Source organism: Eumetopias jubatus, unplaced genomic scaffold (genome assembly GCF_037043125.1).
Source record: "Eumetopias jubatus isolate StellerSeaLion01/CBP00866 unplaced genomic scaffold, mEumJub1_p1.0 scaffold_1, whole genome shotgun sequence".
Taxonomy (NCBI): Eukaryota; Metazoa; Chordata; class Mammalia; order Carnivora; family Otariidae; genus Eumetopias; species Eumetopias jubatus.
In genome coordinates, this window is record NW_028274807.1 from 191,527,834 (window position 1) to 191,553,057 (window position 25,224).

General features: G+C 37.9%; 1 protein-coding gene across 4 annotated transcripts in view; it reads left to right on the forward strand.

Annotated features, from left to right (window-relative positions):
- Positions 1-25,224, forward strand: part of CFAP20DC (CFAP20 domain containing) — a 266,263-nt gene that overhangs the window by 138,483 nt on the left and 102,556 nt on the right. For 3 of the 4 annotated variants that reach the window (XM_088021961.1, XM_088021957.1, XM_028110418.1), the window contains exons 7-9: positions 624-788; positions 23,135-23,271; positions 23,945-24,107. In XM_088021961.1, coding sequence (XP_087878087.1) covers positions 624-788; positions 23,135-23,271; positions 23,945-24,107 — 465 coding nt within the window. The remainder of the gene's footprint in view (positions 1-623; positions 789-23,134; positions 23,272-23,944; positions 24,108-25,224) is intronic. The other variant, XM_028110419.1, reaches the window with a different exon arrangement.

Consider the following 25,224-nt stretch of genomic DNA (forward strand, 5'->3'; position numbering starts at 1 on the left):
AATTTCATTAGGAATACAAATTACAATAATAAAAATACTATTTTAATTATAATAAACTGTTCTTTCTTTGGAAGTATTCAAAGGTAAGATGTTAACATTAGGGGAAGCCGAGTAAAAGGTATTAAGAACTCTACTATTTTTATAACTTTTCTGTAGATCTAAAATTATTTCAAAATAAAAAGTTAAAAATTTACTCATATAGTGGCTCTAGGTGCTTATTCAACTATGTCTTTGTGTCATTGATCTCTCACAAATGAGCCACTGTACTCCCAGAAATCTGCATCAGAGCACACCTAACTAGCTCTTTTCTTGAGTCACCTGCTAGTATTGAAAAATAAGTATAAAATCTATCCAATGAATGCTCTCATTTATTGCACAAGTCTCTGAACCTGCTCTATATGTTATACACTTTATCTCATTTAATCTTTCCTACAGTCCTACAAAGTAAGCAGTAAAATTACAATGCTCATTTTACAGATGAGAAAGCTGAGGCCATAAGTTTGAGTAACTCTTTCAAAGTCATATTCTAAAATGCTTTACTTTAATCGGTTTCATTTATAAGATATGTCCATTTGGCAAAAATGACTTACATTTGGGGAATGAATGTTTGTCTTTATTTTCAGCTGGATATGGTGTTCCCTTTCCAACAGCTGAACCTACAGACATTATTCCACGAAGCTGCCAACTAACGACAGATGTTCCACAAGTCACACAGCTGCTAAACATGACTAAACTCCGCCAAACTGAAATGAAATTTGGAGGTCATCCTCTAGGTTCAGCAGATTCAGGTATGCACCAGGCACCTAAATTATAAGCATATTTATTTGAAAGACCAAAAAAAGGGTTAAAAAAAAACCCGCACCACAATGATGCTTTATAGCTTGAAGTTAAATATTAAGTCACTCTAACATCAACTCGTGTCTGTGATAAATCATTTTAAATTTCTCTTCAGCAGCTAAAATATTTTCTGGGTTTTTACATACCAAATCAAAACATCCTTGATTAGTCCTCTCCTTTTCCTGTACTCTTCCAGGCCCAGCCAGTTATACTTCTAAAACATCTCTCGAATCTGTCTGCTCCTCTATCCTGTTGTTGCTTTCATTGATCGGGTGCCCACCATCGCTCACCTTAGCCTCCCAGTTAATCTACCAGTTGCTGTCAGAATTATCTTTCTGATAATAGAAATAGAAATGTGATCATGTCTCTCTTCAGTTAAAGACCTTTAATGCCTTTCCCACTATCTTAGAAGACAAAATTAAAAAACCCTTGGGAATTCACACAAAACCAACCTTCCCTATCCCAACCTACTCGAGTTTCATCTCTCATTCCCCATGTGCGATTTTCTGACCATGCTGTGGGCTTTCACACGTTCGTATTTGGGGATTGCTGTTTCTTGGCCTAAAACAGCTTCCTTGCCTTTCTGCCTATAAACACTCCCAATTCACTTTTCTAGATCCAACTCAAATGCTACTACCTCTTCTGTGCAGTCTTTCCTAATTCTAACAAGCACTGTTCCCTTCTTTCCCTTTTTTTTCTTTCTTTTCTTTTTTTTACAATACTTTTTAATATGTCTGCATTTCCCAATAAAGTGTGACTTCTTCCAAAAAGAACACTGTACCTCATTCTTCTGTATCCCTAGCATCTAACACAGTGTTTACCACAGTGTTTGCAGGCCAGGGGCTGCAAATTCAAATTATTATGGAGGCCAGTCAGATAATATAAATGAATAAAGTGGGCTGGATGCCTGGATATTTGACACATAGAAACATTTTTTACTCAACAGTGAGCCTTATTGGGAGTGGAGGGGGTCATTAGGGGAAAGGAATCAGGGAGGGCTTCAAAGAATTGTTCTCTACTGTTAAAGCAGTAACATTAACAACTATGCAAATGATAGAATAAATGGTAGTTAGTACTCAGTCCCTGTGAGGGAGCAATAGGGAGTGATGAGGACTGTAGCAAACTAGAAGCTCATTCTCCATTTGGAAGGGATACTGCAATTCCATTCTAGCCAAGTGTTGCCTTGTAAGAATTCATGCACAGTCTCACCAGATCTTCCTTTTTTTTTTTTCAAGAGGAGCTAGGTAGTTCAATGTTTATGATAAATCTTCCAATTCTAAAATATTGTCTAAAGTCTAAAATTTTTTGAAAATATTCTATAAGCCTAACAAACCATGTCAGGGCTGCCAGTTTTGTACCTCTGTAGTAGATACTCATAACTCTTGACCAAATGAATGAATAGTATGTACAAATTAAGAAACCTAATATTATTTAGATGAGTGAGTCTCAACTTCCTGTTTGTTAGAATCACCTGGGACATTTTATAAATAATTTATGTAAAAAATTTTTTTTCCTAATGCCTATGCTTCATCTTGAGATGCTAATTTAATTGGCCTTGGATGGATATTTTTTAAATGCCTTCAGTGATTCTAATGTGCAGCAGGGTTGAGAACCACTGGGTCACTTATCCAAACAAAAGTCCTGTGGCTTAGATGACACTCAAAAACACAGAAGTAATCCCAAGGAAGGTAAAATGGTGGTCGTAATAAGGCACTTGTGGAGGAAGAAGTAGGTCTTGAAAGTATTCAGTAAATACTTGTGTATGTTTTTATTACAAATAAATATAAGATTTATGGAAGTGTAAGGTGGTGCAGAAGACCGAGCAAAGACAAGGAGACAGCAAAATGCATGGATGAGTTTCCTGAGGGATTAGTAAGAGGAATGGCCTAGTGGGCAGAATGGCTGGGTCAGAAGAATACAAGAAGAGTGCCTCCTGCTCCTGAAGTAGAGACACAACAAAGCCTTTCTTAGGAAGATAAATTTGACATCACGAGTCAAGATGAATTTTTAAATCAAGTGAGACCAGAGATTAAGAATTACAACTCAGATGTCTTTGCAGCCATCTGGGCATAAAATATCAGTGGCTCCTTGATAAGTGATGAGCCTGAAAGATGCTGCAGGGGAAACACAAGCAGGACTTGTTGATTCTCAGATAACAGATGGGGAAGAGAGTGGGGTCAAAGTTTGAGAGAGGTCAAAGGAGAAGCTGGGGAGAAGAGAGAGCTATGAGAAAATGAGTGAGTTATAGAAATGAACTGTTTTACTCTATTTATGCTGTATTTATTCTTGGTGTATTTTTTATGATATTTATTTATTTGAGAGAAAGAGAGCACACGTGAGTGAGCAGGGGGAGGGGCAGAGGGAGAGAATCTTAAGCAGACTCCCTACTGAGCTTGGAGTCTGAGGCAGGGCTCAATCTCAAGACCCTGAGATCACAACATGAGCCGAAACCAAGAGTCAGAAGCTTAACCCACGGAGCCACCTAGGCACCCTTCTTGGTGTATTTTTTTATGTTAATCCTCATCAGCATTACATGTCCTAAATTGTATATTCCTGGAGAATTGGGACCTATTTTGTAACTTCTTCAATATAAACCCTGGCAGGGGACTATGTGTAAGTAGACACTATAATTCTAAACTCTCGGTTATGAAATTTCTAAACTTCCAGAAAAGTAGAGAGAAGACATAAAAACCCCCATGTCCCCATCACCTATTTCCACAATTGCCAAATTTAGGCAGGACATTTTGGTTGCACAGGGCATAGGTAGCAAGAATTTGTATATTTATTATATACACTCTCCTTAGGGAGAGAGACTATATATAACCCGTGTTCATTAAAGAACCTTTAGAAAATATATAGAAGGATGAAAAAGATCTTATTCCCCAGACAGCCCCACCGTAAACACCTCAGGTCACAAATCAATCTCAATGGAAGATTCACCACAGAATGAAAGGAGCAAGGGTATTTTTGATAACCAAACACTCAATCTGTATCTAATAGTCTGTGAATGCTTTCAGTAACAGAAATGACTAAGCTGTAAAGCCTATCAGATAACTCAGAGCAATTGTGAATGCTCTTTTCTTCTTTTATCTCTCTAGCTTAATGTTTTAAGAATTAATTATGTTTTTAAATGAAAATGCAAGTCTATATCCAGATATTTTAAGTGTCTTTTTTTAATTTAAAGTTCAAGGACATGTATGATGCTTGAGATTAAAGAGGAATTTGAATAAATATTAATTGCATCATTAACTCAGTATTATAATGAAACAGAAACTGTTCATAGGCCATATTTGATCTCAACTTTTAGAAGAGGATATTAGTATGTATTTTGCAAATTCCATAAATGAGATCTCAATAATACATAATGATAGTCAACTTGAGTCACATATACAGAAAATTAATAATCGGGGGTGCCTGGGTGGTTCAGTCAGTTAAGCATCTGACTCTTGATTTCAGCTCAGGTCTTGATTTCAGGTTCATGAGTTCAAGCCCTGTGTTCGGCTCCACACTGGGCATGGAGCCCGCTATGTAAGAAAGAGAGAAAGGGAGGAAGGGAGGAAGGGAGGAAGAAGGGAGGGAGGGAAGGAAGGGAGGAAGGAAGGAAAGGAAGGAAGGAAGGAAGGCAGGAAGGAAGGAAGGGAGGAAGGAGAGGGAGGAAGGAGAGAGAAAGAAAGAAGGAAGGAAAGAAGGAACAAAGAAGGAAATTAATAATCATCACCTAATAGCATATTGCTTCTGCCCTGTGAATCCCAATTATATTTCTATTCCTTTATAACCATAAGGTTTTTCTTAAAGAAAAGCTCATTGGACATGCATGGCAGCTAAGATTACATGAACATACAGCAGTCCTCCCTTACCTGAGGTTTCAGTTACCTGCGGTCAAGTGTGGTTCAGAAGCAGATGATCCTCCTTCTGATGTAGCATCAGAAAGCCAACAGTAGCCTAACACTAGGTCACACACCGACATCATCCACCTCACGTCATCTTGTCACGTAGAAATTTTATCATCTCGCATCATCACAAGAACAGTGAGTATGGCCCAATAAGATAGTTTAGAGAACACATTCACATAACTTTTATTACAGTATATTGTTATAATTGTTCTATTTTATTATTAGTTGTTGTGATTCTCTTACTGTGCCTAATGTATAAATTAAACTTTATCAGAGGTATGTATGTATAGGAAAAAATGGAATATGTATGGTTTGGTACTGTCCAGTTTCAGGCATCCATTGGGGGTCTGGGAACATATCTCCCAGGGATGGGAGGGGGCTGCTGTACATTGAACTCTGTGGTTCTCCTTCTACAAATATGTTTCCATTGCTATTTTTGTCATTTGTGGGCTTTGAAACTTACTATAAATATATATAATAATAATAATTGAGATATTTTATTTGAAAGGTGTAGCTAATGAATAATGCCCAAGGGCAGACTTTCTAATCTTGGAAAAGCCAGGAGATATTTCTTCATGTCAACTATTTGTTTTTGTGTCTGTCTGAAAAATGGACTCCCCATGATGAGATTTTTGAACTGCATGAGAAAATGACTGTGCTCTTATAACTAACTGTACGGTATCCATGTACATTGTGGTGCTTTATTATAAATGCACACACTGAGATCCCAGTGAAGTTGCCACAGAAATAAATCGTGGCTTCCAATGGATGCTTTCTAGTATGTTCACTCGAGCAAAAAAAGGAGACCTTAAAACTTCCATTTTAGAGTGCATTTTGTTGAATGGCATGTAACTTGATCAAGAGCATTTAATGATATTAATAAGATAATTGTGTTTCCGAAAAGCCAGTGTTACCACACTTCTACACCGTTCACCTTGTCAGTTCCCAGTGCACGTTAGCTAATGACTGTTAGTCTGCAGATAACTGGGGGGTCTCTAATGATCTTATTTTCATTAATGGAACCCCAGTTTAATTGAACCAGAGATTCAGGTCTGGTCAATTGAAGTTGAGAATTCGGCTACTAATGGCAAGATGCAATGGTCCACTAAGCACAAATCAAAACTAGTGATTGGCCTAAAAATTAGGAGGCAGTTTTCCCAAGTGCACTCTTCCACAGCAGCAGTCTTATTGGCCTTCTACTCCTATCTAAATAAGAAAAGACTGGCATCCCTATTTCCTAGCACAACTGAAAATAGGTAAGTTAATGCATTTAGCAAAACCATGAAATAATCATCCAACTACAGTTGGCACTGGTGAGATCTTATTAGAATTTCTTTGGGTTTCACATTATGAAAGCAAAATTCAGATCAAGTAACAAAATGCACTGTAAAGGAGAACCTAAAAGAAAAAGGATTTAGATTATGACTTCAGGAAAAAACAAAACATTTTTCTCCCTTTTTTTTAGAGAGAGAGTGTGTGCAAGCCGGGTGGTGGGGGCGCAGAGGGAGAGAATCTTAAGCAGGCTCCTTGCTCAGCTCAGAGCCGGATGTGGGGCTCGATCTCACAACCCTGAGATCATGACCTGAGCCAAAATTAAAAGTTGGACACTTAACTGACAAGCTGCCAAGGCGCCTCAACAAAACACTTTTCTAAATTCACACTTTCAGCTAAGCCTTGTCTTAAGATTGTTGGTTTAAAGAGATGCCACAATTTCTGGGTCCAGTGTCTGAAATAAGTCAGAGTGAACTCAACTGTCTCTTACGTTTGAATTATATAACCTCTTTCCCCATCTTTAGTAAAACTAAGGCATACCATGTCACATTCCTTTATTTAAAATTTTTTTTTAATGTGAAAGGAATTTAGTGTGGATATTGATCAGTATCTGTGAAATTTGTTACAGCAAAGATGTCACAAATCATATATAGAATGAATTTCAATTTTTCTGTGATATTTCCACCAAATATTGAAGAAACTTTGATATATAAATATTAATATAATAGTAAATGTGAAAACCACATCTAATCTGTTGCGTAGTTGTGCTGCTTTTACAGGACTGACTCATTCCAACCTTTACATTTCTCCTTTAGATGTCTGTTACAGTATGGCTTATAATGACAAAACTGGAGACGAATTACTTGTGCATAGTAGGGAGTTGATTAAATACCCACAAATGGGGTCCCTGGGTGGCTCAGTCATTAAGCGTCTGCCTTCGGCTCAGGTCATGATCCTGGGCTCCTGGGATCGAGCCCCGCATTGGGCTCCCTGCTCAGCGGGGAGTCAGCTTCTCCCTCTGCCTCTGCCTGTCGCTCTACCTACTTGAGCTCTCTCTCTCTCTGTCAAATAAATAAATAAAATCTTTTAAAAAAAATACCCACAAATAAGATATTATGGATGCAGCTACAACAGACATGATCTGCTTGTCATGGTCTGGAAAGGTCTCAGAGCTGTATGTGTCCATCAGTGACACATGGAAAGCTAGGATGTTGTCTCTGTATGAGCCCACTGATGTAGTAAATAAACAAGATAGTTACCTAGGGACGCTGGTATAGGAGTACATTTTTTTATATTTATGTATTTTATTTGTATTTTATAATATATGTTTATTTTTTTATTTTTTATTTTTTTATTTTTTAAAATAATTTTATTGTTATGTTAATCACCATACATTACATCATTAGTTTTTGATGTAGTGTTCCATGATTCATTGTTTGTGCGTAACACCCAGTGCTCCACGCAGAATCTGCCCTCTTTAATACCCATCACCAGGCTAACCCATCCCCCCACCCCCTCCCCTCTAGAACCCTCAGTTTGTTTTTCTGAGTCTATCGTCTCTAATGGTATGTTTATATATTTATAATATACATTTGTATTTTTTGGTTTTATTTTATTATGTTATGTTAATCACCATACATGACATCATTAGTTTTTGATGTAGTGTTCCATGATTCATTGTTTGCATATAACACCCAGTGCCCCATTCAATACATGCCCTCTTTAATACCCACCACCAGGCTAACACACACCCCCACGCCCCTCACCTCTAGAACCCTCAGTTTGTTTCTCAGAGTCCATAGTCTCTCATGGTTCATCTCCCCCTCCGATTCCCCCCCTTCATTTTTCCCTTCCTACTATCTTCTTTTTTTTTTAACATATAATGCATTATTTCTTTCAGAGGTACAGGCCTGTGATTCAACAGTCTTACACAATTCACAGCACTCACCATAGCACATACCCTCCCCAGTGTCTGTCACCCAGCCACCCCATCCCTCCCATCCCCCACCACTCTAGCAACCCTCAGTTTGTTTCCTGAGATTAAGAATTCCTCATATCAATGAGATCATATAATACATGTCTTTCTCTGATTGACTTATTTCGCTTAGCATAATACCCTCTAGTTCCATCCACGTCGTTGCAAATGGCAAGATTTCTTTTTTTGATGGCTGCATAATATTCCATTGTGTATATATATATATATATATATATATATATATATATATATATATATATATACATACCACATCTTCTTTATCCATGCATCTATCGATGGACATCTTGGCTCTTTCTGTAGTTTGGCTATTATGGACATTGCTGCTATAAACACTGGGGTGCACGTACCGCTTCGGATCACTACATTTGTATCTTTGGGGTACATTTTTTTTAAGGAAACACACGAAAATTAATAACCTTTAGGAACATGGACTAGTAGAGGTAGGGGCAGGAAAATAAGACTTACTTCTCATATCTTCCTCTGTTAGAGAATTGTAACTTTCTAAATATGTTCATGATTTGTGATGTCAGTAGATATATATTATGTTAGAGCAACTATGAGAAATGTTTAGTTTCTTCTGTATACCTTTCTGTCTTTTGAAAAGCCCAGAGAATTGCTATAAAATTAAAATATATTTCTTTACTTAATGTCAGTATTCTCATTTAAAATATATAATGGGAAGGAAATCCAAAATTAATGACGAAAATCTTTTAAGTATATAGTTGCATATTAAACTTGTTTATTTATGATATAATAGGGGAATATCTATGACAATCTATACTGTATCAATTATGCTCACATACATTTTTACAAATAATTCACATAGTGATGAACACGAGGCTATAATCATCCAATAACCCCCAAGACACCCTCTCTGTAACATCACCCTGCTTTTATTTCCATCACAGCACTTATCCTTACCTGATATGTTCTTTTTACTTAATTGTTTGCTTATTGCTGTCTCCCCAAGGGGAATGTGAGCTTCAAAACTGCAGGGGTCCTATTTATTGTTGTATCCTTAGCACCTAGCTCAACACTTACCAGGAACTCAATAGATATTTGTTAATTAAGTGATCAAGTGAGTGAATGAAATGCTAGCCATATAATTTGAGCAGGTGAGTATATTAAGCAGCAAATAATCATCATCATCGCCATTAATGTTTAGTGACTTTTTGCTGTATCCTTTACACAGTGTCAAGTTTCTCCAGAGAAACAGAACACACACATATATACAACTTACATATAATATAGGCCTTGATAGATAATTTCCATCATTTGGTTTTAGAATATATAGAGAGAGAGAGAGGGAGAGAGAGAGAGAGAGACCTATCATAAGGAATTGGGTCATGCAGTTATGGAAACTGAGCAGTCCCAGGATCTGCAGTGGTCAAGCTGGAGACCCAGAAGAGCCAATGGTGCAGTTCCTGTCCAAATCCAGGAGAGCCAATAGTGAAAGCACCAGTCTGAGGATGGCTAAATACCAATGTCCTACCTTAAGGGGTCAGGCAGAGGGATCAAAGTCTCCCTTCCTCCACCTTTTTGTTCTATTCAGGTCCTCCTTGGATTGGGTGATGAGATCCACCTAACTTGGGGTGGAATTTACCAATTAAAATGTTCATTTCATCCAGAAATGTCCTCACAGTCATACTCAGAGCAATGTTTAATTTGGGAACCTTGTGAGCCCAGTCAAGTTGTTATATAAATTTAGCCATCACACATCATTTATCCCATTTAATCCTCTCATATGCCTTTTTGTGTAGAAACCATCATAATCACCATTTTGTAGATAAGGATACTGAGGCTCACAGAGAAAAAGTAATTAGTGAGTGGTAGACCTAGGATGTGACCAGGCAGTCTGGTTTCAGAGATGAATTCTTAACTGCTTTCTCCCATTGAGCAATTTCTCACTACTTGTTTTAAGGATTTTCTTCTGGGGAGCCTTCTTGTGTTATACGAAACTGTGCTATTTCCAAAACCAAATAATGGAAATTATCTACCAAAGTCTATTTAAGCTCCACTCTATTCAAAATCTTTTTGAATCTCTTTCTTGAGATAATAAAATTGTTTCCCTGAAAAGGTTTCTTTACTCATTAATACTAAAGACCAAGAACTAGGCTACTGAGACCTTTTTTTTTTTTAATTTTTTTTAACATATCATGTATTATTTGTTTCAGGGGTACAGGTTTGTGATTCATCAGTCTTACACAATTCACAGCACTCAACCATAGCACATACCCTCCCCAGTGTCCATCACCCAGCCACCCCATCCCTCCCACCCCACTCCACTCCAGCAACCCTCAGTTTGTTTCCCGAGATTAAGAGTCTCTTACGGTTTGTGTCCCTCTCTGGTTTTGTCTTGTTTCATTTTTCCCTCCTTTCCCCTATGATCCCCTATGCCTTGTTTGTCAAATTCCACATATCAGTGAGATCATATAATACTTGTCTTTCTCTGATTGACTTATTTCACTTAGCATAATACCCCCTAGTTCCATCCACATCGTTGCAAATGGCAAGATTTCATTTTTTGATGGCTGCATAATATTCCATCATACCACATCTTTATCCATTCATCTGTTGATGGACATCTAGGCTTTTTCCATAGTTAGCTATTGGGGAGACATTGCTTCTATAAACATTGGGGTGCACGTGCCCCTTGGGATCACTACATTTGTATCTTTGGGGTAAATACCCAGTAGTGCAATTGCTGGGTCATAGGATAGCTCTATTTTCAACTTTTTGAGGAACCTCCATACTGTTTTCCAGAGTAGCTGCACGAGCTTGCATTCCCACCAACAGTGTAGGAGGGTTCCCCTTTCTCCGCATCCCCGCCAACATCTGTGATTTCCTGACTTGTTAATTTTAGCCATTCTGACTGGTGTGAGGCGGTACCTCATCGAGGTTTTGATTTGTGTTTCCCTGCTGCAGAGTGATGTTGAGCACTTTTTCATGTGTCTGTTGGCCATTTGGATGTCTTCTTTGCAGAAATGTCTGTTCATGTCTTCTGCCCATTTCTTGATTGGATTAGTTGTTCTTTGGGTGTTGAGTTTGATAAGTTCTTTAAAGATTTTGGATACTAGCCCTATATCTGATATGTCATTCACAAATATTTTCTCCCATTCTGTCGGTTGCCTTTTGGTTTTGTGGACTGTTTCCTTTGCTGTGCAAAAGCTTTTTATCTTGATGAAGTCCCAATAGTTCATTTTTGCCCTTGCTTCCCTTGCCTTTGGCAATGTTTCTAGGAAGAAGTTGCTGCGGCTGAGGTTGAAGAGGTTGCTGCCTATGTTCTCCTCTAGGATTTTGATGGACTCTTGTCTCACATTTAGGTCTTTCGTCCATTTTGAGTCTGTTTTTGTGTGTGGTGTAAGGAAATGGCCCAGTTTCATTCTTCTCCATGTGGCTATCCAATTTTCCCAACACCATATGTTGAAGAGACTGTCTTTTTGGATTGGACATTCTTCCCTGCTTTGTCAAACATTAGTTGACCATAGAGTTGAAGGTCCATTTCTGGGCTCTCTCTTCTGTTTCATTGACCTATGTGTCTGTTTTTGTGCCAGTACCATACTGTCTTGATGATGACAGCTTTGTAATAGAGCTTGAAGTCCGGAATTGTGATGCCACTGGCTTTGCTTTTCTTTTTCAACATTCCTCTGGCTATTCAGGGTCTTTCTTGTTCCATACAAATTTTAGGATTATTTTTTCCATTTCTTCAAAAAAAGTTTACGGTATTTTGACACGGATTGCATTAAATGTGTAGATTGCTCTGGGTGGCATAGACATCTTCACAATATTTGTTCTTCCAATCCATGAGCATGGAACGTTTTTTCATTTCTTTCTGTCTTCCTCAATCTCTTTCATGAGTATTCTGTAGTTTTCTGAGTATAGATCCTTTGCCTCTTTGGCCAGATTTATTCCTAGGTATCTTATGGTTTGGTGTGCAATTGTAAATGGGATCGACTCCTTAAAATTTCTTTCTTCTGGCTTGTTGTTGGTGTATAGAAATGCAACTGATTTCTGTGCATTGATTTTATATCCTGCCACATTACTGAATTCCTGTATGAGTTCTAGCAGTTTTGGGGTGGAGTCTTTTGGGTTTTCTACATAAAGTATCATATCATCTGCAAAAAGTGAGAGTTTCACTTCTTTGCTGATTTGGTTGTCTTTTATTTCTTTTTGTTGTCTGAGTGCTTTGGTTAGGACTTCTAGTACTATGTTGAACAGCACTGGTGATAGTGGACATCCCTGCCGTGTTCCTGACCTCAGGGGGAAAGCTCTCAGTTTTTCCCAATTGAGTATGATACTCACTGTGGGTTTTTCAGAGATGGCTTTTATGATACATATTATGATATGTACCCTCTATCCCTACACTGTGAAGAGTTTTAATCAAGAAAGGATGCTGTACTTTGTCAAATGCTTTTTCTGCATCTATTGAGAGGATCGTATGGTTCTTGTTCTTTCTTTTATTAATGTGTTGTATCACATTGGTTGATTTGCAGAATTTGAACCAACCTTGCAGTCCAGAAATAAATCCCACTTGGTCATGGTGAATAATCCTTTTAATGTACTGTTGGATCCTACTGGCTAGTATTTTGATGAGAATTTTTGCATCCATGTTCATCAGGGATTTTGGACTGTAATTCTCCTTTTTGATGGGGTCTTGGTCTGGTTTTGGGATCAAGGTAATGCTGGCCTCATAAAATGAGTTTGGAAGTTTTCCTTCCATTTCTCTTTTTTGAAACAGCTTCAGAAGAATAGGTATTTATTCTTCTTTAAATGGGAAGCCATCTGGCCCTGGGCCCTTGTTTGTTGGGAGTTTTTTGATTACCACTTCAATTTCCTTACTCCTTATGGGTGTGTTCAGGTTTTCTATTTCTTCCTCGTTCAGTTTTGGTAGTTTATAGTCTCTAGGAATGGATCCATTTCTTCCAGATTAACTAATTTGCTAGCGTATAGTTGCTCATAATATGATCTTATAATTGTTTCTATTTCTTTGGTGTTTGTTATGATCTCACCTCTTTCATTCATGATTTTATTTATTTGGGTCCTTTCACTTTTCTTTTTGATAACTCTGGCCAGGGCTTTATCAATCTTATTAATTCTTTCAAAGAACCAGCTCCTAGTTTCGTTGATCTGTTCTACTGTTCTTTTGGTTTCTATTTCATTGATTTCTGCTCTGATCTTTATTATTTCTCTTCTCCTGCTGGGTTCAGGCTTTAGTTGCTGTTCTTTCTCCAGCTCCTTTAGGAGTAGGGTTAGTTTGTGTATTTGAGACCTTTCTTGTTTCTTGCGAAAGGCTTGTATTGCTATATACTTGCCTCTTAGGACCGCCTTTGCTTCATCCCAAAGATTTTGAATAGTTGTGTTTTCATTTTCATTTGTTTCCATGAATTTTTTAAATTCTTCTTTAATTTCCTAGTGACCCATTCATTTGTTAGTAGGATGCTTTTTAGCCACCATGTATTTGAGTTCTTTCCAACTTTCCTCTTGTGATTGAGTTCTAGTTTCAAAGCATTGTGGTCCAAAAATATGCAGGGAATGATCCAATCTTTTGGTACTGGTTGAGACCTGATTTGTGACTCAGGATGTGATGTATTCTGGAGAATGTTCCATGTGTAGTCAAGAAGAATATGTATTCTGTTGCTTTGGGATGGAATGTTCTGAATATATCTGTGAAGTCCATCTGGTCCAGTGTGTCATTTAAAGCCTTTATTTCCTTGTTGATCTTTTGCTTAGATGATCTGTACATTTGAATGAGAGGTGTGTTCAAATCCCCTACAATTATTGTATTGTCGTCAATGTGTTTCTTTCATTTTGTTTTTACCTGGCTTATATGATTGGTTGCTCCCATGTTAGGGGCATAGATATTTAAAATTGTTAGATCTTCTTGTTGGATAGACCCTTTAAGTATGATGTAGTGTCCTTTCTCATCTCTTATTATAGTCTTTGGTTTAAAATCTAATTTGTCTGATATAAGGATTGCCACCCCAGCTTTCTTTTGATGTCCATTAGCATGGTAAATAATTTTCCACCCCCTCACTTTAAATCTGGAGGTGTCTTTGCATCTAAAATGAGTCTCTTTCAGACAGCATATCAATGGGTCTTGTTTTTTTTTATCCAATCTGATCCCCTGTGTCTTTTGATTGGGGCATTTAGCCCATTTACATTCAGGTAACTATTGAAAGATATGAATTTAGTGCCACTGTATTGCCTGTAAGGTGACTGTTACTGTATATTGTCTGTGTTCCTTTTGGTCTATGTTGCTTTTAGGCTCTCTCTTTGCTTAGAGGACCCCTTTCAATATTTCTTGGAGAGCTGGTTTGGTTTTCACAAATTCTTTTAGTTTTTGTTTGTCCTGGAAGCTTTTTATCTCTCCTGCTATTTTCAATGACAGCCTAACTGGATATAGTATTCTTGGCTGCATATTTTTCTTGTTTAATGCTTTGAATATATCATGCCAGTCCTTTCTGGCCTGCCAGGTCTGTGGATAGGTCTGCTGCCAGTCTAATGTTTGTACCCTTGTAGGTTACGGGCCTCTTGTCCTGAGCTGCTTTCAGGATTTTCTCTTTGTCTCTGAGACTTGTAAGTTTTTCTATTAGATGTCAGGTTGTTGACCTATTTTTATTGATTTTGAGGGGGTTCTCTGTGCCTCCTGATTTTGATGCCTGTTTCCTTCCCCTAATTAGGGAAGTTCTCTGCTATAATTTGCTCCAATATACCTTCTGCCTCTCTCTCTCTTTCTTCTTCTTCTGGGATCCCAATTATTCTATCTTGTTTCACTTTATGGTATCACTTATCTCTCAAATTCTGCCCTCATAATCCAGTAGTTGTTTATCTCTCTTTTTCTCAGCTTCTTTATTCTCCGTCATTTGGTCTTCTATATTACTAATTCTCTCTTCTACTTCATTTATCCTAACAGTTAGAGCCTCCATTTTTTATTGGACCTCATTAATAGCCTTTTTGATTTCGACTTGGTTAGATTTTAGTTCTTTTATTTCTCCAGAAAGGGATTCTCTAGTATCTTCTATTCTTTTTTCAAGCCCAGCTAGTATCTTTATAATTGTCATTCTGAATTCTAGTTCTGACATCTTACTAATGTCTGTATTGATTAGGTCCCTGGCAGTCGGTACTGCCTCTTGTTCTTTTTTTTTTTTTGAGGTGAGTTTTTCTGTCTTGTCATTTTGTCCAGAGGAGAATAGATGAATGAGAGAACAAAATGCTAAAAAAAAAAATGCTAAAAGGGTAACGACCCCAGAAAAATATACACTAAACAAATCAGAAAAGACCTGAAACTGGGGGTGGGGGAAGAAAGGGAAAAAAAAAAAAATATGATCAGGCTAGTGAATATAACAGAGCCACACACTAGATTTTGGGTGTATTTTGGCCTGTTAGAAGAAATTGCCTCCCAAAATTTTAAAGAAAGAAAAGCTTATATATATACAAACATAAGGGTAAATATGATGAAGCAATGGAATATGACTATAAAGATGAAAATTAAAAGATTTTTAAAAAGGAATTGATAAGAAGTTGTTTGAAAAAAGAATGAAAAAAAATTTTTTTTAAATGAGAGAGAGAATGTGATCAGGCAGGAGACTAGAACAACATCATACACTAGATTTAGGGTATATTTTGGTCTGTTAGAAGAAACTGTATCCCAAAATTTTAAAGAAAGAAAAGCTTATATATATACCAAAAAAAAAAGGTTAAATACAATGAAGAGATATGACTGTAAAAATGAAAAATTTTAAAAGATTTTTAAAAAGGAATTGATAAAATGTTGGTTGAAAAAGGAAAGAAGAAAAATTCAACTAAAAAAATAGAAAAAGAGAAAAATAAGTAAATTTTGAAAATTAACTTTGAAAGACTAAAGAATCATGGGAAAAAAGCCATGAATTCTATGTGCTGTGTTCCCCTAGTGCTGGAGTTCTGCCATTCTCATTGATCAGTAAACTTGGTCTTGGCTGGATGTTCTTGAGGATCTTCTGGGGGAGTGGCCTGTTGTAGTGATTGTCAAGTGTGTTTGCTGGAGGTGGAACTGCCCTGCCCTTGCCAGGGGCCAGGCTAGCTAATCTGCTCGGGTTTGCTCTCGCTAGCTTTTGTTCCCTGCAAGGTTTCTGTACAGCTTTGGAGGTCAAGAGTGAAAATGGCTGGTCCCAGAGGAGCCGAGAGGTCGGAGCCCCACTCCTCAGCACGCCCCCAGAGAAAAGCATTCAATCACTCCTGTCTCCCTGGTCTCCCGCCGCAATCCATGCTCACTGGCCTGTGACCGAGCATTTCTATCTCTGGCACAAGACCCCGTTTGGAGTCTCCAAACTCAGCAGATCCCTGCGGTGCACTCACACACCACTCCTCCCAGGGGAGGAAGGGGAGTCTCCCTGGATCTGCCGCTTGTTGGGTCCCTGCTGGAGGAGCAGTGGCCCGACTGTGCTGTGGATCACGGTTTATGGCAACCCCAAGCTGAGAGCCCTCTCCTCAGCTCCGTCTCTGCAGCCAGCTTCCCCGCTCTGATAACCTGTGAGCTCTGCTGCACAGCGGCACCCCCAGTCTTTATGTGACCCCGAGGGTCCTGAGACCACACTGCCCCAGCGAGGGCTCCACCCCCACTTAGCCACTGGAGCGACGTCCCTCAGCAGAGCGGACTTCTAAAAGTTCTGATTTTCTGCTCCGCTGCTCTGTTACTTGCCAGTAGCTGGCTGAGGAGGCTCCTTCCCTCCGTGGTCTATCTTCCTGAATATCGCCTCAGATTCACTTTTCCACACGTTCTACCTTCCAGAAAGTGGTCACTTTTTTGTTCAGAGAGTTGTTGCTATTCTTTTCTTTGATCTCCTGTTGAGTTTGTAGGTGTTCTGAATGGTTTGATAACTATCTAGCTGAATTCCTGGGACCAGACGGAATTTAAGTCCCCTACTCCTCCGCCATCTTGCTCCTCCCCCCAGTTATTGATAGCTTTTTAATAAATTAAGAGTTTGTGAATAAAAGTAACATCTTGTGCTCTATTACTTTTTATCTTGTTGCCATATCCTAACTTTACTCACAGATGACATTGTCTAAGGTCATACTCAAGTTTAGAGGAGAAAGAGATATTCTAATTTTAGTTTGTAGTATGTTTTATTGCCTTTCAAAAATGTCTTAAACTTTTATTAATGAGATACAACTGCTCAGACCAGGTGCCCAGTCACTACTGAAAGGATGGATGCATGAAGAAATAAGTGATTATGAATGGACTCTGTAAAGTGTTAAATGCTATTCAAGATAGAAGATATTAATAGCATATTTACTAAGCTTTAGTCCCTACTAAGCACAGTATTTGGCGTGTTACATGCATTGTTTCATGCAATCTAACAAAAATACCATGACTTAAGTACTATTATTATCCTAATCTTATGAGAGGAAGTGAGGCTTAAAAGGTTAAGTACCTTGTCTAAAATAATATTGCTTTACTAGATCAGCCTTTTTTGCATTTTTGACATTCTTTATAATAGTGCACATATAATAAAATAAAAATTAATCCAATTCAAGATTGGATTCTGGTGGCAAGTCTAATTCTGATTTGACTGCCAGATTATAGATATAATGAGCATGAGCATGACCTTTCAATGATTAGATTTGAAAATTCAGCAGGTTTTTCTGGTTAAGCTTTGAAAACCCTGTAAACTCAAATGACTATAATAATTAGAACATTGTATCTTGAGACAAAAATGAATGTTTATTTTTCTAAAAGACAATTAGAGAGTAGACCCTCAGGTTTTATATTCTAACTACAAAGGCATGTACCCCTCATAAAATAGCAAAATAATTAATGGTAACATCTCTGACCTACACCAAGTTCATTTTCCGCAAACTCAAGAAAATGAAACGCCTAGAGCATGACTTTAATCTAATCTTGATTTCTAACTTTATATTGTGCATATTGATATCAGCCCTTAAAAGAGCTCCCTTTAGAATTCAAAAGGCATGCGTTTCTGCTTGTAGTTTTCTTTTATTAAGGTTTTTCTCATTATAGAAACTTTGTCCCTTTTATTTTTTATTTTAGAACCCAAAAGTCTAAATTACTTTTCCTTGTAGGTTTTAATTAGGATTGTCTCATAGTAGATAAATAGCATGATACATGTTTATAGAGATAATTGTGACAATTAATGACTATAAACAGAATTACTAAAATGAAACCGCCTTTAAGAATGTGTATGTGTTAATTGTACCAAGAAGTTTAAAGAAGTCTTTTAATTAAAGAGATACTTAATGGTTGAGTATTGGTATACTTTGGTTTGTGAAAAAAGTGTACTAGCATTTGTGAATTTTAAAAAATAGACTTAACTTTAAATACAGAGTGGTAGATTACTCTTTAAAGAAATCCTATAGTAGATCCTGTTATAAAATACAGAATCATATCTAATTTTCTGTGATTTAGAAGACTATATTATATGAGATTTATGTGTATCTTGAATGGTCACTGGACATCCACTGCTAAGTAAGAGATTCCTCTAAAAAATTCAAGGTATTTAGGAATTTTAATTTTTTAAATAGCTACGAACTAGTTAATCTGTACATTTTGTTGGAATTATAGCTAGAGCTATGTCAGTATGATTTTTTGAAATATTCTCTCCCCTAAAAAATCTTCCTTTTAATCTTAAATACTATTTAACAATTGTGGTGAACTTTATCCATTGTCTGCCATGTACTTTGCTGGGCTCCACAGATGGAGGTACATACACTACCAAATAAATGGTCTTTCTACTTAAAGGAGCTTAAATTAGTTGGGGGAAACTATAAAGAATATGAAAAAGCATTGAGGAAATTGCCCCATAAGATGTTTGAACAGAAAGATATGCAAAAAAATATGCCCATAGCCTAATGGTTCCCATGACTGGAAGTAAAAAAAAAAGTTCCTATTCTGTACTAAAATTCTGTACTAAAAATTCCCATGTAGGCCCAAGCCATATCCCATACCCTTCAGGACCTTCAGTGGCTCTTTCTTTCTGGGAAAATCCACATTTGAGAACAAAATCAATAGTCTAGGATTTGTTCTACTTGGTCACAAATGGTACAAATGATGACAGATTCTATATAAATTTTTCCAATTGGCCTGGGATTTGAGTGTCATTTCTTTCTGTTATTGATCCTGAGAGACTAACAGTGTTTGGTTAACTCCAAATGGATATTTATAATGACTAAAAAAAATACAAATGCACACACAGCCAAGTCTATGTGCTAACACTAGAACATTTCACATGTAACCTGAGTAGGTATCTGATTGGGGTGCCATAGCACTACTTATGTTGAAAGCCACACCACTCATGTAATTATCAATGTCTTGGTCATTGTTGACCCTTCTTTCTCATCCCCCATATCCTGGCAGTTGTCCGGTCCTGCCCAGTCTTCCTCAATTCACACATAAAACCTGCAGTTGGAATTTTCTTAAAATGAAAAATGAAATTCTAGCCATAGTTAGAAATATTTAGTCATTTAATCGAACATCCCATTTGACTCATTACATTTAATGATTCATTCATTTCGCTCAGCAAGGATCTATAATTCCATGTCAGGCACCAGGCTAGCAATTCAGGGGTGACAAACTAGGCTACTGAGTTTATATCTACTGAAGCACACATTATCAGCAAATCTCACAAACACACGTAAAAGTACAATTTTTAAAGAATGAAATCTTGCCATTTGCAATGAGGTGGATGGAACTAGAGGGTATTATGCTAAGGGAAATAAGTCAGTCAAAGACAAATACCATATGATTTCACTCATATGTGGAATTTAAGAGACAAAACAGATGAACATAGGGGAAGGGAAGGAAAAATAAGATAAAAACAGAGAGGGAGGCAGACCAGAAAAGACTCTTAACTCTAGGAAATAAACTGAGGGTTGCTGGAGGGGGTTTGGGAGGGGATGGGGTAACTGGGTGTTGGGCATTAAGGAGGGCACTTGATGTAATGAGCACTGGGTGTTATGTTATGTTATATATATTATATATACTGATGAATCACTAAATTCTATCCCTGAAACCAATAATACACTATGTTAACTAAACTGAATTTTTAAAAAAAATTTTAAGTGCAATTTGACAAGTTATGGGAAGGAAAGGTTATGGGAGTACCTACACTGGAAGAGCGTTCTAGGCATGGGGAAGAGCACACACAGATGCTCTGGTAGGCAGGAAGAACTGAGGAGGCCAGTCTGTGGAGAGAGCAGAAAATGAGGGGTGAAAGGTATGAACTGAAGTCAGAACATGTAGGTTTTTGCAGCCACTGTTAAGGTCTTTCTTCCTAATCCTAACTGCAGCAGGGAAGACATTGAAAAGTTTTAAGTGAGGAAAAGAAATGACTTGATCAGGTATATGCTTGCGTAAGACTGCTCTGGCTACAATTTGGAGAGGGCATGGGACAGGGAGCCAGTGTGGACATGGGAGATCCCTTGAGAGGCTCTATGATTATCCAGGAGAAGGATGACGGTCACTGGACTGCAGTGCTGACCGAGGAGGTAGAGAGAAGTAGACTTGGGTTGGCTGTGGAGAAGGTGGAGAGAGGAGTCAGGGATGACAACCAGATCCTAACTCTTCAAACTCTGTGGATTGTGGTGCCATTCGCTGGACTACATTCTCCATTTGAAGTGTCTTTAAGACATGGAAGAGGAACTGAGCAAGAAAGCCACTGGATGCAAGGCGTGGAACTCAGAAGAGAGGACTAGGCCAGAAATAGAAAGCAGGGAGACCTCTGGTATCTGAATCTGCTTTATAAGAGCCAGAATGACAGAAAATTCTCCACCACAGTGACCAGACATACTTAAAGAAAGATGTTCCTCATGTTGGACTAAAACCTTGAAGTCAGTTCTTCTCAGTTCTGATTCTGCCCTTTGGACAAATGGAAACTCTCTTCTACCTAACAGGGCTTCAAGAATTTGAAGAAAACTGGAATGGTGTATCTCTTCACCACTTTGCCAGCCAACCACCTTAGATTTTCTGTCCAGCAAACATTCTTTCAGGACATGTCAACAGTCTGGCCCTTGCCCATCTCTTCAGCTTCATCTACTGCAAACATAAAACCAGACCCAGAAAACACCCATTTACCCACACATATTCTACTCAGATCTAAACAAGTAGAACTTTCTAAGCATGGCGTGTTTTCACAAACTTTGGTGCCTTTTTTCATGCCATTGCAGAAGAGTGGTTTTTAACTCCACATGTAAAGTTACAGCTCTGCAGCAGAGGCTAAAGAAACCACCTACCTAACTATAAGAATTTTTTCTGGAGAATAGGTCAGACAGGAAGTAGCCAGTAGCTCATATATATCCATGACTGTAGGACAAATGTGGACTTACTTGGAGCCAACATCATAATATTCAGGTTGGTCCTGTCTTGCAAGTGGGCATAGCAGAAGGTTTTCTAGGTTGCAGGCAGTTTTTTGAGTTAAGGTCCATCACCCTCACCTGCAGTCAGAAAGAGCCCCACAGCCTCGTCCGATCAGGAGTTCCTTGGGCAGCCTTCCATGAGGTCATTCAGAGACCCAGACTCCTTTCACCTAGTGGTTCTTCTCCAGGCCTTAAAGCTCTCCCCTGGATCTTCTGCGTCTTGTCAAGATGAGGGAGGAGAGAGTATGGGGGAATTATGCAGGAGGTTTTAGGGGCCAAGAAGTAGTTTACACGTCTCACATTTCACTTCTCACGTCTCATTAACCAGAAGTCAGTCACATGACCCATATAACTACAGGGAAGGCTTAGAAATGTAATATCGCTGTGTGCCCAGAAGGGAAAGGCAGCAAGGTTTGGTCAGCACACCTGCCTTATCCTGGAGGTCCTATCAGTTTGTTCTCCTTCTCCCCCAAAATTTTCAATGATACCCTATCACCTACCAAATTTAGAATAGGCTCTTAGCAATTTAAGGCTCTTTTCAGTGTGACCCAAACCCATCCTTCTACCTAAACTGGTAATTTCATTGCTTCCCAAGCATACCCTACCAGTTCACTCTTCTTTGTCTTTATTCACTTTCTTCTCTCTAGGGCACCCTACATCTTTTATTCTTGAAATCTTATCAGTCATTCAAACTCCATTCAAGGGGTCACTTACTCTTTTTTTCCCATCATAATACGTGTACTCCCCATCCCCTATTTCACCCTTACCCCCCATCTACCTCCCCTCTGCTAACCATCAGTTTGTTCTCTAGAGTTAAGAGTCTGTTTCATGGTTGTCCCTCTCTCTCTTTTTTTTTCCCCTTTGCTCATTTGTCTTGCTTCTTAAATTCTACATATGAGTTAGATCATACAGTATTTGTCTTTCTCTGACTGACTTGTTTCGCTTCACATTATACTCTCTCGCTCCATCCATTTCTTTGCAAATGGCAAGACTTCATTCTTTTTATGGCTAAATAATATTCCATTGTATATATGTACCACATCTTCTTTATCTGTTCATCTATCACTGAACACTTGGGCTGCTTCCATAGTTTGGCTATTGTAAATAATACTGCAATAAACATAGAGGTACAAGAATGCCTTCAAATTAGTGTTTTTGTATTTGGGGGGTAAATACCCAATACTGTGATTACTGCATTGTAGGGTAATTCTATTTTCAATTTTTTGAGGAGCAAGAGGTCACTTTTCTTCATTTCCACTGAGTTGCTTTATGTTATGGTTACCTGTTTACTTGTACTCTCACCTCCCTTGAGGGCTAGTGATATATCTTAGTTATTTTGTATCACTGACAACTTCTAGGAAAAGCTCAAGAGTGCTCAATCAAATATTTGTTCAATTGAGTTAAACAGATTTATTTAAATTATTTCCTTAAAGAGAAAATAAGATGTATTTTTTAGTAGCTTTCTTTCTTTTCTTTTCTCTCTCTCTCTCTCTTTCTTTGAGGAAGAATATCTATGGCAGTGGTTCTCAAATGACAGTGAGCATAAGAACCATTTGGGGGAACTCGTTAAAATTATAGATTTCTGCTGCTCCTCCCCAAGATTCGAATTCTATAGATCTGGTAGATCTGATGTTGGGCTCCAGTATCTGCATTTTTTATAAGCGACCTGTAGTGGGGAAGGGGGATTCAGATCATATGACACCTGGATTGTACTTTCAGAAGCACTGCAACATGGTGTTTGTCATTATGCCCATTAATGGACTATTATTACCTTCTTTGAACAAAACAGATCAGTTCATTAACAGGGGAACAGGTAGTGTGCGGAACAGTAAAAATCAAGATGTTTGTCATATCGCTTTCGGATCCAGAGTTCTGGGACCACCTCCACTCTCTGGCAGAAGGAATAACATGAGGATATCCAGTGAGGTAGGAGCAAGGTCTGAAGAGTTTGTCTAAGCATGAGGGGCATGGGAAGAGAAGGGATCTTTCCCAGTGCATGGGTGGTGGCGGGGGAAAGAGGGAGGGAGACTACATGCCAAAAGCATAAGGCTTGAATAAATTTGAAACAGAAATTCTGGATTTTAAAAGACCTCAAAACTGTTTTATTTTTGTCATGTCAACACAATTACCATTTCTGAGTATTCTTTTGATTAAATATGTTCACAAAACTTAAAGGCAAATATATATGAACACATTTTGCAGTCTCCTTCAAAAAGGAGTTGGACCTTCACCAGATACCTTATGACGAACAGATTCTCAAATGTTATATTTTTATTTTTAATTTCCTCTGAATTTCTGACACACGCAGCGATTTTCAGTTCAACTCCTACCTACTAAAGATGGAGTATAAGCACATTTTAATTTATGTGTCTAGAAGACTTGTTTGTCTTCTATTTTGTCTCACATTATATTTCTCCTTCCATTTCTTTCTAATTTTCTGCTATAATTCCCCTCTCCACCAACTTTCTAAACTTCTCATTTCCTCGTTTCTTTTCTCACTTTTTATTTGTCCAAATATTATTAGTCTCTGTAAATTCTACAAGAAATAAATGCAATTCCCATATTGTAAAATGTGAAGATTAATTCCTGTCCCTTACAGACAGTAAGATCCGTTGGGTCCAGAAATAACCGATCACGCCAACAGTCTGTGGCTGAGGACTGTGTTAGCAGTGCAGAGATGTCAGCCTCGCTGATGCCGGAGTCTGAGGAGCAAGCAGATAAAGAAAATATTCGCCAAATAAAGCAGACTATACCTGTTCGTGGTAAGAATCATGCATAAGTGCCAATAGCTAGGGGAGAATAGAAATGCTCTTGTGAAGATAAATTTGAAGTTAAATTCTTGATTAGATCTTAACATCCAGAGAATTATCATTTAAAAATGAAAAAGGTGGTGGATATTGAAATCTGTTTCAAATTCTTATACATATATTCTCTTCTGGAACCTATCATTCTCTCTCTCTTTTTTAATACTTTATTTATTTATTTATTTATTTATTTAAAGTAGGTTACAAGGGGCTTGAACTCGTGACCCTGCGATCAAGACCTGAGCTAAGATCAAGAGTCGAATGCTTAACCGACCGAGCCACCCAGGCGCCCCACCTATCATTCTCTTTATATTCTCTTTATTCCATTATTTCGAATTGCCATAGTACCCTGTTTTTATTTTATGATGACTGGTGAGGAAATAACATAGCATTCTATAATAACTATATTTTGGGAACTCCATGTGCATTTTAAGTTTTCTTATTTTTATCTTTTAATCTCTTCCATTTGTAAAGTGCTTTTATTTTCTCCTGTTGATGCACAGAGAACCCTGTTGGTGAAGAGACTTTTGTCCCATTTTGTAGATTGAGGGTTCATGGCTAACAGAGAGGTAAAATGATTTGCAGTTTGTAATCATTGGAAAGAATTGAGACCAGTACCAAAGGCTCTTCACTCACTATAGTTTTTCCATTCTTGCATGTCTGACTTTTGTGAGAGTTTAAAGGAAGGCATTTGGGTTCATTTTATTTGATTTAGAGATTAATGATCACTATTACAGACTATATTTCTCATACAGTACAAAACTGAGAGAAGGACGTAAAGACCATAGATATTCAGTCCTGGCTCTACCACCATCTGTAAGACCTTGATCAAAATTCCTAAACCCTGTGGGCCTCAGTTTCCTCATCTGTAAAATGGGGATAAAATTGCTACTGGCCTAGTAGTAGTAATGAAGAGTGACTGCCTCAAAGGGTCATTGTGAGGATTCAATAAGAAAAACCAGTCAAGCACATCATATTGTGCCAAGAAATTAAGCGTTCAGTAAATATTAGATGCTACTATGAATGCTGTTAATTATTATGATGATGATTACACAATTAAATTACACTTAAGAGT